We start from the raw sequence: 19180 nt of genomic DNA, 5'->3' as shown, positions 1-19180 counted from the left end.
ATAGGCTTCAGGGTATTCAGCATGTGTTCAACATTTCTCTTAAGCCCAATGCTGAGAACTTTGGCTGTGACAGCATCATCTATTTTTTTCACGATTTTGTTCACAAACTCATCAGATTAGGTCAGTTCTTGATATAGTGCTCAAAACAGTCCACTGTTGAGTTCCATCACACATCTTGTGGGAGAGTTAGCTTGGTTCCTCCCACTTTCTTCAGAGAAGCTGCTGCAAAGTGGTTGTTATGGAAGTATTTTGCAATTTCAACAACATTAGCCTTTATTTCTGGAACACTGAAGTCTTTGGCTAGGTAGGAAGTGAATCAAATGAGCACTGCAACCACATGTTATTAGCTTTGGACTTTCTTCATTCTCTTCTAAATAATTTCTTCTCCTCTTGGATACATTTGCAGAATTGTCTGTGACCAAGCTGCATACTAGACATTTGAATTTTTTCCCCACAGTTTGTTATAGCTTTTACCGCTACGTCTTGTAAGTATTCTGCTGTGTGTGCATTTCCTGGTGTATCAATTGTTTCTGTAAGGAAGACATTCCCTTCTTCCGTTGTCACACAAGCACATACAACAGGATCATTGTGGACATTGCTCCACCCATCAAGACTCAGGTTAACAATTTTACCCTCTAGACCTTTTACACGCTGCTCAGTTTCTCCTTCATAAACTTTATCCAGAAATTTGCCTGCGGCATCTGCTCTGTTGGGTGGACTGTATCCTGGTCTTAATGACTGAACCATGTTAATGAAGTGTGGGTTCTCAATCATACGGAAAGGAAAGCTTGTTGCATAAACAAACAGGGCAATTTTTTCATCAATTACCTCTTTTTGTAATCTGCTGGTTCTTATCTTATCTATGGTTGTTTCTGGATGATGGAGATTTTTTTTTCTTTTTGCTACAGGTGATATACTGTGGCTATGTGACATACACGATGTGACTGAAACACTATCATTGGCACATAACTCTGAAACTATAAAAAATGATGATGATCTTGAAGGTGGATAGTCTTCAGAATCCTGTATGTTGAGGACGGATTCTCCTAAACAAAATAAATCAATGCAATTATTTAATTATTATTACCATACTGCTCATTTAGTATTATTCACTGCATTCACTGACACTCAGTACTACTCAGAGCAACTTTAAAAGTGAAATTTAAAAGGAAGATCTGCCCAGTTTATTTTTTATCATAACTGCATCTAAAATGATAGTAACAGAGTAACAACCGCATTTTTTGCTCAAACAGGAGAATTCAAGAATAGTCCAGAAGGAAGACAGGCAGTCCTTAAGAAAGAAGTATGAAATAAAAAAGTTTACCAACCTGAAGATCTGCAAGTTCAGACATGTTCCTTTCATCATCTTAATGCAGCTTCCTCCTGAGAAGGAACACTTCTCATGATGTTGTTTCATTTGGGCAACCAGGCCTTGCATTTCTTTGTTGCACTGTTTGCATTTTCCATGCATACCTGTCTTAGCCAGAGATAGAGGAACTTCATTAAAATATTCCCAAACTGAGTCTCTTTTATGGCCTGCTGCCATTATAGGTGTGACGGGTTGGATCACAGAAACCCCCTTGGGAACTGCCAACTGATGTGCCAAGACAACTTCTGCCCCTGCTTTCCCTGTCAGCTTGGGACTCCAGGACCCTGGCTTGTTGAGCCAGACATGCCAGTCTGCTCCAACACAGACCCAGGTCTGAACCACGTACCCCAAAGCTGCAGACTTAGCTGAAAACAACTTGAGAAGTGTTCCTGTCTTTAACACTCAGATGCCCAACTCCCAATGGGGTCCAAACCCCAATACATCTCTTTTACACTGTATAAAGCTTATACAGGGTAAACTCAAATTGTTCGTCCTCTATAACACTGATAGAGAGATATGCACAGTTGTTTGCGCCCCACCTCTGCCCCAGGTATTAATACATACTCTGAGTTAATTAATAAGTACAAAGTGATTTTATTAAATACACAAAGTAGGATTTAAGTGGTTTCAAGTAGTAACAGACAGAACAAAGTGAATTACCAAACAAAACAAAATAAAACACGCAAGTCTGAGTCTAATACAGTAAGAAAACCGAGTACAGATAAAAACCTCACCCTTAGAGGAATTCTAGTAAGCTTCCTTTTACAGACTAGTCTCCTTCTAGTCTGGGTCCAGCAATCACTCACACTCCCTGTAGTTACTGTCCTTTGTTCCAATGTCTTTCAAGTATACTTGGGGGTGGAGAGGCTCTCTCTTTAGCCAGCTAAACCAAATGGAGGAGTCTCCCAGGGGTTTAAGTAGACTTTCTCTTGAGGGTGGAGACACCCCTTCTCTCTCCTATGCGAAGTCCAGCTCCAAGATGAAGTTTTGGAGTCACATGGGCAAGTCACATGTCCATGCATGACTCAGTCTTTACAGGCAGCAGCCATTGCTTACCTGCTACCTTGAACGTCCTCTTGTAGACTTCTTATGTGGATTGGAGCCTTCCAGGATTCATTGTCCCTTAAGTGCTTGATTGAGCACTTAATTTGCGCATTTCTTTCTCAAGAAACTGACCAAATGCTTTACAAAGGCAACCTAAAAATCAAGCCAGTACATAGCCAATATTCATAACTTCGAATACAAAAATGATACATACATACAAATAGGATTAATATATTCAGTAGACCATAACCTTTACAGAGATATGTTACATGGCATATGTAGCATAAAATCATATTCTAGTTATGTCACATATACATTCATAAGCATATTTCTATAAAGCCTTATGGGGTGAATCACCACAACAGGTTTTCCCTTCTAGAGAGAGAATGGTATGGTAGATCTCAAATCAATGAAGGCTACGCTCAGAAAGACCTCAAGACTTCTGGAATATGTTGCTCAAACAGTTTCACTTTTGTTTTTACTGTCTGTCCCTCTCTTCTCACATTTATCTCTAGACTTCTTCTCCTTGTCCAGATCTATTCCACCCTCAACAATCTTCTATTCATTGAACTTTTTGAAACTTTGCACTTTTAGAGAGAGGTAAGGGATTGACTCTGTGTACACAAATTTGCAGATGGATAATAGAGTTGAGGTCTGTTATTTCTCACCTCTCTATATTATTTATTTAAAAATATTTTTGCTGTTAACAAGCAAGTTATCTCTGGAGACCCAAATACACAGTTGGAGAACTGCAAAACTAAGTAGACCAGTGTTTCTCAAACTAAGGCCGCCACTTGTTCAGGGAAAGCCCCCGGTGGGCCAGGCCAGTTTGTTTACCTGCCGCGTCCGCACGTTTGGTCGACCGTGGCTCCCACTGGCCACAGTTCGCTGCTCCAGGCCAATGGGGGCTGCAGGAAGGGCGGCCAGCACATCCCTCGGCCCACGCTGCTTCCCAGCCCCCCATCCACCCTCCTTCTTCCTGTGGTAACATGGGTACCCTTCTTCCCACCAGGTTTAAACCCCTCTGTCTGTAGTTTTCTTGCAATAGATGCTTGAATTTGCTCAAATTGATCAGCTAGAGTAGCCATCTCCTCCACAATTTTTACCTTTTTGTCCCATAAACACTGTTTCACATAATCTCTATATATGCTCAGGAAATGTTCCTGAGCAAAAAGATCACACATTCTTTCAAAACTTGTAACACCTTATCCATCAAATCTTTCATCTGCTTTACAAGTGTCACATTACCCATCCCAACAACCCTCTTAAGGCTTCAAAATTTTACCCTATATGTTTCAGTGTAATCTGAAACTGTTTTAAAACCATTTCCTTGAATTTACCATAATCTGAAGCATCTAGAGATGCTGGTATCTTATTGAATATATCCAGAGCTCTCCCAGACAACTTTGCAACCAAAATGGGCATCTTTTGGTCTTCAGGAATCTCATGAAGTACACAAAGGTTCTCAAAGGTGATGAAATATTCAACAATGTCCCCTGTCCTGCTGTATGCAGGACACAACTGTTCCCATTTGTGGATTTTTGGAGAGGTGGGACTCCCTGGTGTGCAGGGGTTCTGTTTCTGCTTCTCTAGCAAGTCCAGTTGATGCATTCCTTCTCCTCCATGCCTAGTTTCTGGGCTTCAATTTCTTCGTCAGCCTCTATCTTTTTCAGTTCCAAGGCTTTCTGGTGTGCAGCTTCTTGCCTGGCATTCTCTGCTTTTATGGCTCTTCAGTATGCAGCTTCTTGTGCATCAATTTCCACCTGTTTTAATTCCATAAGTCGTTTGTGTTCTTTCCCCCTCTCTTCTGCCTGCAATCTGTACAGCTCCAGCTTCTTACTAGTTTTACTTTCACTCATTTCCCTGCTTTTCTGACCCTACTTCCCTTTCCTGAAATAAGAAAACAGTAAATAAACTGGTAACCACTTTGGCTGATCTCTAGCCACCACACTTAAATCTCACTTAAAATCACCACCCATGTATGAAGTGCAAATCTCACTCAGGACAACAACCTGTGCATTTAATCCTGTATGACTATGTCACTGTGACGGGTTCTCCCTCAGGGTGCCACCTGGAACTGGGGTATCACTGAGACCTCTGACCCACCAGCCTGGGCTCCCTCTTATACTGTGCTACTGTGACAAGTTGCAAAGCCTTCCAGCCTGCACTGTCACCAGCATTCATACAGGCAGGGACACACCCAGCTGCAGTTACACTCAGACTCTCTAACCAACAGCTTCCCAGGCTGGGACCCCAGAGCAGTACTGTCCTGCCCTGGTCAAATCTAGCCAGCATATGGGTTTAATACCTGGTTCGCCTCTCCCTCAATGTGAAGACAACAATACACACTTGTGGTAACCAATCAGAGATTTTCCTCAAGCACTCCAGTCAAAGCTTACTGGTATAGATTAAAACAAAACAAGTGAATTAACTACAAAAGACAGATTTTAAGTGATTATAAGGGATAGCAAATAGATAATAGCAGATTACCTAGCAAATAAACAAAAGACGCTAACTTAAATTAATATACTAAATAGACTGGATATGACTTAGAGTCTCACCCTGAGAAATGATACAAGCAGCGTGCACATTCTTAAAGGACAAGCTGCACTTGCTTTACAGCTTGGAATCCCCAGGTGTTTCATACACAGGCTAGAAATCCCTTGGGCCTGGATCAGGCACTTCTCCCAGTGCAGTCTTTGTCCCTCAGGTGTTTCTAGGAGCCTTCTTGTGTGGGGACTGAAGAACCGCTGATGTCACTCCCTGCCTTATATAGCTTTTTCATATGGGGGGAACTCTTTGTTCCAAAGCTTGGTTCCCAGATCAGTCTGTGGAAAAATACTGACATCCCAAAATGGGGTCCAGCATCATGTGGCCTGGTCACATGTCCTTGTAGAGTTATAGAGGCCATCACTCACAGGCTGTCTGTAGTGTTCTCAGGAAGGCTCACCAGGTGGGAGATAAGCTTCTCCTGAGGCCTACTGTTCTCCCTAATGACTCATTGCCCTGAATAGGCCCTTCCCAACCAGCTATCTAGACTGAAAGCATCTTGTCTCGTGGGCGTTATCCAGGTGTAACTACATTTGAAATACAGATACATGATCGATATTCATAAATTCAGACACAAAAATGATACATGCATACAAATAGGATAATCATACTCAGCAAATCATAACTTTTCCAATGATATCTCACATAACCCGTCATGCATAAAATGCATCATAATTATGTCATAATCATATCACTATGAAGAATATGGGGTGCAGTGTCACACACACCACTTAAAGAAAAGACGGTTACTCACCTTCGTAACTGTTGTTCTTTGAGATGTGTTGCTCATATCCATTCCAATTAGGTGTGTGCGCGCCATGTGCACAGCCTTCGGAGAACTTTTACTCTAGCAACACCTGGTGGGTTGGCCATGGAGTGGCGCCTTTATGGCACTGGATATATACCCTGGCTGACCCAGCGCCCCTTCAGTTCCTTCTTGCCAGGTCCTCCAACAGAGGGGAAGGAGGGTGGGTTTGGGTTACAAAGGTGAGTAATCGTCTTTTCTTCTTCAAGTGCTTGCTCATATCAATTCCAATTAGGTGAGTCTCAAGCCTTACCTAGCCGGTGGAGTCAGAGTGAAGTATGGTAGATTGTAGTATCGCCCTACCAAATGCTACATTGTCTCTGGCCTGTCTAACAATGGCATAGTGTGAGGCGAACGTATGCACTGAAGACCAAGTAGCAGTTCTGCAGATCTCCTGGCCTGGCACCTGGGTGAGGAAAGCTGCTGACAAGGCTTGAGCCCTCGTGGAGGGAGCGGTGAGATGGGGGGTTGGGACCCTGGCCAGAGCACAGCAAGCATGAATACATGATGTAATCCAAGAAGAGATCCGCTGGAAGGAGACCAGAAGACCCTTCATTTGGGCTGCTACCATGACAAAGACCTGTGTTGTTTTCCAGAACGGTTTTGTATATTCAATGTAAATGGCAAGAGCCCTACAAACATCGAGGGAGTGAAGCCGCTGTTCCTGACTATTGGTGTGAGGTTTTGGGAAGAACACCGGAAGGAAGATGTTCTGATGGATATGAAAAGTCGACACCACCTTGGGAAGAAAGGCAAGGTGAAGTCATAGCTGCATCTTATCCTTATGGAAAATCATGTAAGGTGGTTCCAATGTAAGAGCCTTGAGCTCAGAGGCACGCCTTGCTGAAGTGATAGCAATGAGGAAAGCTGTTTCCTGAGAGAGGTACAAAAGGGAACATGTGGCCATAAGTCTGGAGAGGACTGAGTTAAGGTCCCACATGGAAACAGGCTGTCAGACCTGTGGATGTAGACGGTCCAGGCCCTGGAGGAACCTACCAATCATGGGGTTGGTGAAAACAGATCGGCCATACACTCCCAGGTGGAAAGCTGAGATGGCCGCTAGGTGAACTCTGATGGATGATATCGCCAAGCCCTGCTGTTTCAAGTCCAGGAGATAGTCTAGAATGACAGGCACAGACACTTGGAGGGGAAGCATGTTGTGAAGAGAGCACCAGCATAAGAATCGCCTCCATTTAGCCATATACGTAGCCCGAGTGGAAGGTTTCCTGCTGCTCAACAGGACCTGCTGCACTGAAGGATAACAGAGAAGTTCAGAGTGGCTCACCCATGCAGCATCCACACTGTGAGGTGGAGGGACCACAGGTTGGGGTGACAGAGGTGGCCGCAATCTTGCGGGATCAGGTCCAGAAAGAGAGGCAGCGGAATTGGGGCGTCCACGGAGATCTCTAACAGCGTGGTGTACCAATGCTGCCTGGGCCATGCTGGGGCGACCAGAATCAGTCATGATCTGTCCCTGCGCGCCTTGATCAGGACCTTGTGTATAAGGGGAAACAGCAGGAAGGCATACAACAGCCTACTCGTCCACAGAAGTAGGAAGGCATCTGTGAGAGAGCCTCGGGAGCGGCCCTGGAGGGTGCAAAACGCTGGGCACTTCTGGTTGCTGCGCGAGGCAAACAGGCCAACTTGGGGAAACCCCCACTTTAGGAAGATGGAGTGGATGACATTGGGGTGGAACAACCACTCGTGGGATTGGAAGGACCTGCTGAGGAGGTCGGCCAAAGTGTTCTGGACCCCAAGGAGAAACAACGTCACCAGGTGAATGGAATGGGCTATGCAGAACTCCTAGAGTTGAATGGCCTCTTGACAGAGGAAGGGAGGAATGAGCCCCCAACTTGCTTGTTGATGTAGAACACAGCCATGGTGTTGTCTGTGAGGATTGCCACACAATGACCACGCAATTGCTCCTAAAAGGCTTGGCACACAAGACGCACCATCATCAGCTCCTGTACGTTGATATGGAGAGAGAGATCAGATGGGGCCCACAGGCCTTGCGCCTGGATGTCCCCAAGGTAAGCACCCCATCCCAGGGCTGACGCATCCATGACAAGGGTCAGGGAGGGCTGAGGGGTCTGGAAGGGGACTCCTTCGCATGCCACTCTTGGGTCTAGCCACCTTTGGAGGGAGGCCAGGACCCCTCCCAGAACATTGACCATCAGGTTCAGGTTGTCTTGACCTGAGTGGTAGACCGATGCCAGCCAGGCCTGAAGTGGTCAGAGCTGAAGTCTGGCATGTCTGGTCATGTACATGCAGGAAGCCATATGACCCAGGAGACTCAAGCATATTCTTGCTGTTGAGATTGGGAAACTCTGAAGGCTCCAGATAAGGCCCGTCAGAGCGTGGAAACGAGTGTCTGGCAGGAGGGCTTGGGCATCCACGGAATCTAGTTCCGCCCCGATTAATTCTATTCTCTGGGTTGGTTCTAGAATGGACTTTGCCACATTGATGAGAAGACCTAATCGAGAAAATGTGTTCGTGACCACTTGAACGTGGGAGTGCACCTGTTCTTTGGTGCGATCTCTGATAAGCCAGTCATCGAGATATGGGTATACCTGTATCCGTCTCTGATGAAGGGAGGCTGCTATGACTGCCAAACATTTGATGAACACACAGGGGGCCGTGGAAAGGCTGAACGGAAGGACCGTGAACTGGTAGTGTCCACGGTTGACCACAAAGCAGAGGAAGTGTCTGTGTGCCAGATGGATTGCTATGTGGAAATATGCATCCTTCATGTCGAGGGCAGCGTACCAGTCTCTAGGATCCAGGGAAGGTATAATGGTACCCAAGGAGACCATGCAGAACTTCAACTTTACCATAAATTTGTTGAGTCTGCGCAGGTACAGGATAGGCTGAAGGCCGCCCTTTGCCTTGGGTATTAGGAAGTAACGGGAGTAAAACCCCTTGCCCCTTAGCTCCCTTGGAACCTCCTCGATCGCCCCATGGACAGGAGCATTTGAACCTCCTGAATGAGGAGATGCTCGTGAGAAGGGTCCCTGAAGAGGGAAGGGGTGGGAGGGTGGGGAGAAAGATAACTGCAGAGAGTATCCCCTTTCCACCGTGCGAAGAACTCAACGGTCCATGGTTATAAGGGACCAAACACGGTGGAAATGGGATAAACAATTCAGGAAGGGTGAGAAAGGATCCTGACCGAGGTCTGCTACATTGTCCTCGAGCATCCCTTCAAAAGTTCTGCTTAGGGCCTGCTGAGGGCTTGGAAAGACCTTGGCCCTAGCTTTGGCCGGGGCGCTGGCTGGAGGGTTTCCTCCTGCTATTATGCCCCCGCCTCCTATAGAAGTCCTGCCTCAACCGAGGATGGGGATAGGAGCATTGGGGCTGAGGCTTAAATAGCTTCCGCTGCATAGCCGGAGTATGCATCCCCAGCGATTGCATTATGGCCCTTGAGTCCTTGAGGCTCTGAAGCCTCAAGTCAGTTTTGTCTGAAAACAGGCCCTCTCCATCAAAGGGGAGATCCTGTAATGTTTGCTGAACCTCCGATAGTAAGCCGGAAGCCTGCAGCCAAAATATACATCTCATCGTAATGCCTGAAGAGAGGGTCCGAGCAGCAGAGTCTGCAGCGTCCAACGAGGCCTGTAATGAGGTCCTCGCCACCGTCTTGCCCTCTTCCACCAAGGCCCCAAACTCCTCTCTGGACTCCGAAAGAACTAGCTCCTTGAACTTTAACATGGAGTTCCAAGAGTTATAGATGTATCGGCTCAGGAGTGCCTGCTGGTTTGCGATCCGGAGCTGAAGACTGCCCAAGGAGTAGATTTTGAGCCCAAATAAATCAAGGCGTTTGGTCTCTTTCGATTCGGGTGCCAGGGCTTGCTGACTATGGCACTTCTACCCATTCACTGAGGCCACCACCAGTGAACAGGGCTGTTGATGTGTGTATAGATCGTCCTCTCCAAGGGATATGACGAAGTACTTCCGCTCCACCCCTTTAGCAGTTGGAGCAATAGATGTGGGCGTTTGCCAGATTGTTCTGGCCGTGGTCTGTATGGTCCGGATGAGCGGTAGGGCCACCCTAGATGGGGCCTCTGCAGACAAAATGTCAACCACAGGGTCCTCCACACCTCTATAACCTCCACTGCTTGGAGGTTCATATTCCGCGCCACCCTATGTAAGAGGTCCTGGTGGGAAAAGAGGTCTATTGCAGGGGGAGGGATCCAAAATAGCAGTGCCTGCCACCGCCTTATCAGGTGAGGATGAGGAGGCGGCCACAGGAGGAAGAGGAACATCTGGGCCCTCTTGGTCAGCTGTGTCTCAGAGTCCTGAGCCCATGATCTCAGTGTCTGGACCTAGAAGCAGGGTTGGAAGAGGGTCTGAAGTGCGGATGGATGGCACCCCAGTCTCCATGCCCCCAGAAGCAGGACGGCTGATGGTGGCCTCTGGCACCTGCGGCTCGGAGGAAGCTGAACAAGAAGCCCCTGATGGAGCACCGTGCCTGTGGTACGCCCAGGGTGTCCAAAAGGGCCACTGGATAGACCCTTGGATTGGACCTTGCCCTGCGCCTGCCAGTGAGCAGCCCCTGAGTTCAGAGTGCTGTGATCCAAATGGCAGTGATCAGATAGACGTGACCCCACGTCTGACTCTGTTGAACAAGAGATGGAGAGCGATGGCCACTGTGGTGCCGAGCAGGTCTGCGTCGACGCGATGGAGATCGGTACTGCGAAGACGGGGAGCGATGCTGCAAGGCGTAGAGGTGCCAGGATCTAGACCAGTGCCGAGATCTGGACCTAGTCCTTGATGGTGATTAGCGTCGGGAGTGGTGTCTGGACTGAGATCTGCTCCTGGACAGTGACTGGCATATAGAGCAGTGCTAGAATGGTGCCAGGAGTCTGACTGGTGCTGGGAGTACGACCAGCACCGCGAAGGAGAGCGGTGCTGGGACGAGCGGTGTCGGGAGTAGGAACGGTGCTGAGAGCAGGATCGGTGCCGTGGCTCAACCAACAGTGTCAGATGGATAAGGGCCAGCTTGCCCCAGGACGGGACCACACGAGCAGGGACCGGTGCCTTTGTCTGCTGAGGGGATGCTGATGCTGTCATAGCAATCAGGTCCCTTGCAGCCCCAAATGTGTCTGGAGTTGATGACAACTGGACTTCAACCATGCTACGTATTAGGGAGTCCAGACGCACCAGACTCAACAGCTCCGCTCTCTGTGCCGGAGTCAACAGTGTCGAAGTCGGCACTTGTGCCCCTGGCTGCTCCTCTACAGGCCAAGGCACCGAAGGCGGGTCCAGGGAGGTTGGCGTCGGCTGAGATGGGCCAGCCTTTTCCGGTCTACGGTGCTGCTTCTGACCAGGCGAGTGCGAGTGGTGCTGGACTGATGATGTCGGCTGTGGTGCCAGGGAACGCCAGTGCTGCGGGTCTCCATCAGAGTCCGACCGCGGTGCAGCTCCTACTGTTGCCGCCGGGGCGCTGCACACCGAACCACTCAGTGCTGGGTCTTGGTGCGGTGCTGGAGGTTGAGGGCTAAGAGCCGTTTCCATGAGGAGCTGTCGCAAATGAAAGTCCGGCTCCTTTTTAGTCTGGGGTCGAAAACCTTTGCAGATCCTGCACTTCTTGGTCTGATGAGATCCCTAAAGATACTTTAGGCAAGAGTCATGGGGGTCGCCCATTGGTATGGGCTTAGAGCAGGATGCACAGGGTTTAAAGCCTGGAGCCTTGGGCATGAGCCCAAGCTACCGGTGGGGAGGAGGGAAGATCCCTGCCAACTCGCTAAGCAGAACTATGTACACTGTAACTATATAAAAACTCTGTAACTATACTATTAACACTGTTGAGAGGAAAAACGCTGGGGAGAATGGAGAGCAGCAAAGCCAAGCTCCACAGTTGCAACAACCGTCATGGGTGTTAAGAAGGAACTGAGGGGGCACTGGGTCGGCTGGGGTATATATCCAGCACCATGAAGGCGCCACTGCAGGGGGCTCCACGGCTGACCCACCAGGAGATGCTAGGGTAAAATTTCTCTGACGGCAGTGGACGCGGCGTGCACACACCTAATTGGAATCAATATGAGCAAGCACTCAAAGAAGAATTATGCGTTCTGAGTTAGTACTCCACCACTAGAAGAAATTTCTCATTGTCGTTTAGGAAGAACCAGTAGTTTATTGAGAAAGCCTACTGAGGATGAATTAGCCATGCAATTGTAATAGCCATTAGTTGGAGCTCACACTGCAAAGCTGCAGCCACTTACCAATTAAAGATTTCTGTCCTTCATTAGAGTTCTTTTTATCCTTCACGTTTGTTTGTTTGCTGGAATCTGCACTGCAATTTTCTATTTAATACATCACATGCACGGAAAGAAGGACTCTTACTTCTTAATTACCATACTGAAAGTGTAGCATATTCAAATATTTACAAATTTGTTTGCTTATTTACTGTTTTGGTGGGAATGTGGGTTCTCATACAGATTCATCACTAAAACTGAAGTGTTTCAAGGCCACCAAAGCTCAGCAAGATCAAACTAGCTTTCATTTCATTTATCAGCAACAGCCAGTGCAGATACCTTGAATCATTATGTTCATTAATTGCCTTGGAATATATACAAAGTGTAAGTAGCCACTGAATCACCTTTTCTATTTCTCAAGATCTTTTATAGGGCCTGAAATCCCCGAGGACCTGTGGAAGTTTTTAAATCCATGACTTTTTCAAAATCTTCCAGAACCTGGACATGGATGAAAGTGCACTAACTGACTTAGCACCTAGTGTAGGCATGGACAAGTCATGTTTTAAAATGTTTTCCCTGCTAGGGTTAACAATGACCACATAGCATGTTTTTAAAGATGAATATCTATGACCATACTAAGAGGAAAAACAGGTTTATCATGTAAGTTATGACAGATTAGTTTAGTTTTATTGTATTGCAGTAGTCCTGGTCATGGCTAGGCGTTGTAAAAACACGTTCAGTTAATATGTTTTCTAACATGGTACATTTTTTCAAGTGCAGACAAAATCTAAGAAGTCCAATCACTAACATGAGAATTTCCATCCCAAGACGATGACTCACATTTATGAATGAAATCGAGGCCTCCTGTGTGGCTGTGCAGAATAATGAGGCTAGGTCAGTGAGACAGTCTCATGAACTCTCATTTGAACACCTTTTAGGTTACTTTGAACTAATTTCGCAAGGCCATATTCAGGAACTATTTACCTTGCTGTTTGTTGCTGCAATCAGCACTGCTGACAGCCCCAGCACAGCAGGGATGACACAGAGCCTTTAAAAACGCAGCCAAGCAAAGACAGAAGAAACGAGCAAAGCACAAACATTCAAAGTTTTTTAACCTACCTTTTAGGAGATGAAACACTGCAAACAGGAGGAGTACAGCGGCTATGGAATTGACAGAAGGAGAACGCACAAAGAGAAGACATAAAAAAAGACAGGAAAACAGGTCAGTGATTTCCTATAACCCCAGCAAAATGCATGGAAGGAGCCTAGGGAGAAACACAGAATAAGGTTTGTATCAAACAAAGCCCGAAAAAGAAAAAAGAGGAGGACAGGTTAACAATATTCCTCATTTAGCATCAGTTCTGTTCTCCTGTCAACCCTCAGTCCGTTTCCTTCCTGCTGTGTGGTTAGAGCTATCAGAATGTTAGGGGAACAATTCACATCTGCTGGGTGGCTCACTCACTATCAAGCAAGTTTGGATAAGGGAATCTGAGTTCTCTCAAATACTTGAGAGAGAGCTTCTGTTGCCTACCTAACCTAATTTTTGCCTACCTAATGTCCAACGTCAAACCTACTTCACGGTCTCTCTTCCAGAGATCATCAGAGATTATGGTATGTTCCAGCAACTGGCACAGAAAGAGTGAAAACTTTTCATTAGCCAGTGACTCTGCTTGTTGCTCTCACCTGGCAATGACAATACTGAACCTTGCTTGGAAGAAATCTAAGACTGCACCCTTGTTGCTCTGGGCTGACTACTGAGAAGTCATTTCTTAGCCGAGAAGCAGCTCCTGGCTTCTTCACTCCCTAATACACACACTCTGTCTGAAGAACATACACACCGGCTGTCTTAACTCTTTTGCCCTTCCCCAACTGGGAGGAAACCAGTGATATACCTGACTGTCCAATACTTAGTGCTTCCAGTGCGGTGCATCAAAAACAGTGGTCTGGAGGCCCTGGTAACTACTAAAGCTGCCCTGTTCAAAGTTTCTAACCAACACTCCAGTAGACAGAAGCCTTGAAAGGTATGCTTAGATTGCCTGACAAGGGAAGGTGCTGATTCTTTAGAGATCTGACCAACACGAAGAGGCCACACATCAAGGTCTGCAGGAGAAATACAGAAAGGATGTTAACAGGATGTAGGAGTCTGAGAACAAGCAGCTGGAAAGGAACATCCGCCTTATAAAGAGATGAATAGCTGCATATAAGAGCACTATTAAGGCTGGTGTCATTTCATAGGCCAACATATGACATAAGAATGGCCATACTGGGTGAAACCAAAGGTCCATCTAGCCCAGTATCCTGTCTTCTGACAGTGGCCAGTGCGCCAAGTGCCCCAGAGGGAATGAAAAGAACAGGTAATCATCAAGTGATCCGTCCCCTATCATCCATTCCGAGCTTCTGGCAAACAGAGACTAGGGACACCATCCCTGCCCATCCTGGCTAATAGCCATTGATGGACCTATCCTCTATGAACTTATCTAGCTATTTTTTTAACTCTGTTATAGTCCTGGTCTTCACAACATCCTCTGGCAAACACTTCCACAGATTGACTGTGCATTGTGTGAAAAAAATACTTCCTTTTCTTTTAAATCTGCTGCCTATTAATTCCATTGGGTGATCCCTAGTTCTTGTGTTACAAGAAGGTGTACGTATCACTTCCTTATTTACTTTCTCTACACCAGTCATGATTTTTGGACTGATGCTGCACATTGAGTGGATGTTTTCAGAGAACTATCCACAATGACTCCAAGATCTCTTTCTTGAGTGGTGATAACTAATTTAGACCCCATCATTTTATATATATAGTTGGGATTATGTTTTCCAACATGCATTACTTTGCACTTATCAACATTAAATTTTATCTGCCATTTTGTTGCCCAGTCACTCAGTTTTGAGAGATCCTTTTGTAGCTTTTGGGATGTAGCTGTCTTGAGTAGTTTTGTATTATCTGCAAATTTTGCCACTTCACTGTTTATCCCTTTTTCCAGATCATTTATAAAAATGTTGAATAGGACTGGTCCCAGTACAGACCTCTGGGGGACACCACTATTTACCTCTCTCCATTCTGAAAACTGACCATTTATTTCTACCCTTTGTTTCCTATCTTTTAACCAGTTACCAATCCATGAGATTCCCTCTTATCCCATGACTGCTTACTTTGCCTTAGAGCCTTTGGTGAGGGACCTTGTCAAAGGCTTTCTGAAAATCTAAGTAAATTATATCCACTGCACCCCGGCTGTCCGCATGCTTGTTGACCCCCTCAAAGAATTCTAGTAGATTGGTGAGGCATGATTTCCCTTTACAGAAACCCATGTTGACTCTTCCCCAACATATTATGTTCATCTATACGCCTGACAACATTGTTTTTTACTATAGTTTCAGCCAGTTTGCCCAGTACTGAAGTCAGGCTTACTGGCCTGTAATTGCCGGGATCACCTTTGGAACGCTTTTTAAAAATTGGCATCATATTAGCTGAACAGCAGAATTCCAGTCATTTGGTACAGAAGCTGATTTAAATGATAGGTTACAGACTACCAGTTAGTAGTTCTGCAATTTCACATGTGAGTTCCTTCAGAACTCTTGGGTGAATACCATCTGGTCCTGGTGACTTATTACTGTTTAAATTTATTAATTTGTTCCAAAACCTCCTCTAATGACACCTTAATCTGGGACAGTTCCTCAGATTTGTCACCTAAAAAGAATGGCTCAGATTTGGGAATCTCCTTCACATCTTCTGCCATGAGCTCTTGAGTGCATCCTCGTCCTTGAGTGATCCTTTAGCATCTTGATCATCCAGTGGCCCCACTGGTTGGCTTCCTGCTTCTGTTGTACTTTAAAAAAAATTGCTATTACTTTTTGAGTCTTTGGTGAGCTGTTCTTCAAATTCTTGTTTGTCCTTCCTAATGCTCCTTTCTATTTTCCAAAAATATGCTTCAGTAACCACAAATACAGGTTCCTCAAGGGTCCGGACTCAAGCTCATTGTTCTACGTAAGTGTCTGTGAGAAGATACATTAGTTATGTGTACCTCCTGATCTCACAATTTAGAAGTGTGTGAAAGAGCATCTCTCCGGATTACAGCATTCCAGATATTATGCTCACAGGTTTATATGGAGAGTTTTCCTTGTGAAGACAGAAGGGCCAGTTAAGCTATTGCTAAACTCTCCAAACCTTTAGATTTGGAAAAAACCAGCATTTAGGAGAGATTTCCTCCAAACAATTGGCCTTGGGAGAAAAATGTTAAAATGTGACAGACTTTCAGGATCTGTTTAAAGTTTATCTAAATATGCTTTTATTTCATACATCACTTATCCAAGTCTTATCTTGTTGGGCTTAATATAAATATATCTAACATTGACATAGCTGCCTAGAAAAGTGAGGCATGAAGTTGTACTTCCCGGAATTCTTTATTGCACCTGTTGTATATGCACGAGGTGCTCTCTCAGATAAGGAAGCTGGTACTGTTCTGTATTTCTTCACCATTTTGAAGCAGCGTATCATACAGTCTAACCTGATCAGTTTGCAAGTTTTCTGGCTGCCTCTTTCCTGTATCCAATGAGAAAGCATGTTCTATAGGTTCATCTTTTGTCCCAACCTATAGCCATTCTGTCTGCGACTGGTTTATTCCAAATCATTCATTTGTAATTAGAGGTGCACCTGTCTATCACTAAACAGACTAAGACTCTACCTGTGAACCTTACAAAATGTCCTGGAATTTTTTATAAGAGGCTTTTTTACTGTAAAGCTCCTTTTCAAATATCACTTGTAAATAAAGGTTCATTAGTTTAAATACTCTCAACTCCACTGAAAAAAAAACGAAATATGGCTCAACTGCACTATTAAGCAGAACGTTCCCGCTTTCAGATATTGTTTGCTTCTGTTACAATACATTGGTGCTCAATGCTGCAATTTCAAAACATACACTGAATCCACTGTTTATATAAAAATCACAGTAAAAAATTTAATTTTCACACTTGTTTAGGTGCTGTCCCTCCCAATATAGCTTTGTTCTCAGATTGGTTTTTTTTGGTTCACTTTGTTTCAACTTAAAAAAGCCAGAAAAATGAGCACGTCTTAATATTTGTAGTGAACATCTGACTATGGGTAAGCCTACACTACCCACTGGATTGGCAGGTAGTGATCGATCTATCGGGGATCAATTTATCGTGTCTAGTGTAGACACGATAAAATTGATCCCCGATCGCTCTGCTGTCAACTTCGGAACTCCACCGCGGCAAGAGGTGGAAACGGAGTTGGCAGGGACGCGGCAGCAATCGACTCACCGCCGTCCTCACAGCCAGGTAAATCGACCTAACATACGCAGACTTCAGCTACGCTATTCGCGCAGCTGAAGTTGCATATCTTAGGTCGACACCCCTCCCCAGTGTAGACCTAGCCTATGGTCAATAGTTAGAAGTTTGCTCCTGTGATGACAAACTGTCAAAATTGCTTCATTTCAATAATGGCATAACAGATAGATTATACATAGTTATAATTTCAGCAACATTCAGACAATTTAGTACAAAGATGGAAGCCAGGTTTACAAAGCTGCAGCCCCAAATGTAGTCATGTCCCCAGAAGAATGACTCCTCTGGGATAAAGATAACATGATGTGCTATCAGAGCATTCAGCCTCCTAACCGACCTTGCAGAGTTGGCTGTCTCCCTCACTAAAGAGAAAGAGCCTGTTGGTTTTGTTGGGCAGGGCTAAGTAAATAGAGTATCTGGGGGCCTTACCTCTTCTGTTTGACTGTGATGCCTTTCTCCTGTAGGGCCTTCTCATTGGCCATATGCAGAAGCTGGATCTCCTTCCGGGAAAAAAGCCGTATGGCAAACGCTTTCTCCAGCAGCTTCTCAGGAGACACTGACTTGGCAATGTCCCTAACAAAAGCTCGAATGTCTTGCTGCACATTGTCCGACTCTATGGGCTGCCCGGCTCTCACTTTGTGGAAGACTTTGAGAAGGGCTAGTGCAATCCGATAGAGCACCTTGTAGCCCTCCACTAGGAACACATCGAAGACCCGAGCAACATACACCAAGGGCAGCTCTCCAAAGAGCCACCGCTGCCAGTCAGAGTACACCTCCAGCACGTCCTCAGACACTGCCACCATCAGTTTGTGTGCTGCCTGGCAGTACTTGTTAACCAGGTCACCAAAGGTCATACAGGAGGACTCAAACGCCAGGAATGTCTGGTCAATGAGCCGCTTGGATGGGTCATTGCAAGCAAGGATGCGACAAACCATCTCAAAGCACTCTGCTTCATCCCTGCTGTAGTGGAGGAGCAGAGCCACCACAGAAGGCAGCGCTGGGCAGAATGATATGTCAGGGAACTGATTTGCAATGCAGCAGATTATCTTCCTGACTGCCCCAATGCCCTCGGCATTCAAACAGTAATTGGGAACCAGACTGTTATCCACAAACTCTGGCAATGGCAGAGTGCCAGCGTTACGCTTGCCAATGATCTTCACAACAATATCCCGGTACACGTTTGCATCTGGTGTCACTGTGCGGCATGGGATGTTGCCAATTAGCTTCAGATATACTTTGGCTCTCAAAGAGTGATTTTTGGCCCAATAGCCCTGTCGGGCAAGCTGTTTGAACTCCTGGAAATCTGTGCAGATTAGCTCCTTTGAGTCCTGCGTCTGGATTGTGGCATCCATCTTGTCCCAATCCACAAAGCAGCTATATTCATCCATGGCTGCAGAGAATGTTTTTGCAGAAAGACAGAAGAGTAAAGACCTTATTCAGGCATTAGGGGACTCGTACTTTTTCCTGGAAGAGAAAGAAAAGAATGTTTAGCGGTTTCTCGTGACAGACCGTTTCCCATCCTGTTCAGGGCAAAGAAATTCAGGTTGCTCTGTGTTGCTATGAAGATGTTTCCCACTGCAAGCAAGTTCCCAGATGCAGATTTTTGTTTAAAATATTTAATCCCATTTTCAAACCACAGCATGTTCTTAACCCACATTTAACTGGTACATTCAAAAATCAGCCCAGTGTAGATTGTGAACACATTCCAACGTGCAGTTTCCCTAGTACAGCTGTTCTGGCTAGAGACTTCTCTGCACATTTGCACAAGCTCAAGTTATGGTTTCATTAACTATGTAAAGAAGAAGATGCTACCATCCTACTGATTCAAAGGCAGCCATTGTGAGGTGTTGTCTAATACCAGCCTCTCCCCCTTGATTTTAGTGGAAGGTGAAGATTACCTGGACTGTAAGCATTTAGTGT

At 45.7% G+C, this 19180-nt stretch overlaps 1 protein-coding gene across 6 annotated transcripts in view; it reads right to left on the bottom strand.

The window, feature by feature from the left end:
- Positions 1–18722, bottom strand: part of TBC1D24 (TBC1 domain family member 24) — a 65355-nt gene extending 46633 nt beyond the window's left edge. For 5 of the 6 annotated variants that reach the window (XR_007776348.1, XR_007776345.1, XR_007776347.1 and 2 more), the window contains exons 1-2: positions 17690–18722; positions 13076–13117 (exon numbers count right to left, since the gene is read on the bottom strand). Coding sequence is in view for 2 of the 6 variants with exons in the window: in XM_050968264.1 (XP_050824221.1) it covers positions 13076–13117; positions 17690–18648 (1001 nt within the window). In the remaining 4 variants the exon portion in view is untranslated. The remainder of the gene's footprint in view (positions 1–13075; positions 13118–17689) is intronic. The other variant, XM_050968266.1, reaches the window with a different exon arrangement.
- Positions 18723–19180: the final 458 nt, after the last annotated feature.

The sequence above is a fragment of the Gopherus flavomarginatus genome, chromosome 9 (genome assembly GCF_025201925.1).
Source record: "Gopherus flavomarginatus isolate rGopFla2 chromosome 9, rGopFla2.mat.asm, whole genome shotgun sequence".
In the NCBI taxonomy this organism is placed as follows: Eukaryota; Metazoa; Chordata; order Testudines; family Testudinidae; genus Gopherus; species Gopherus flavomarginatus.
Note: the sequence above shows the minus strand (reverse complement) of the source record. Positions and strands in the feature narration are given on the sequence as shown.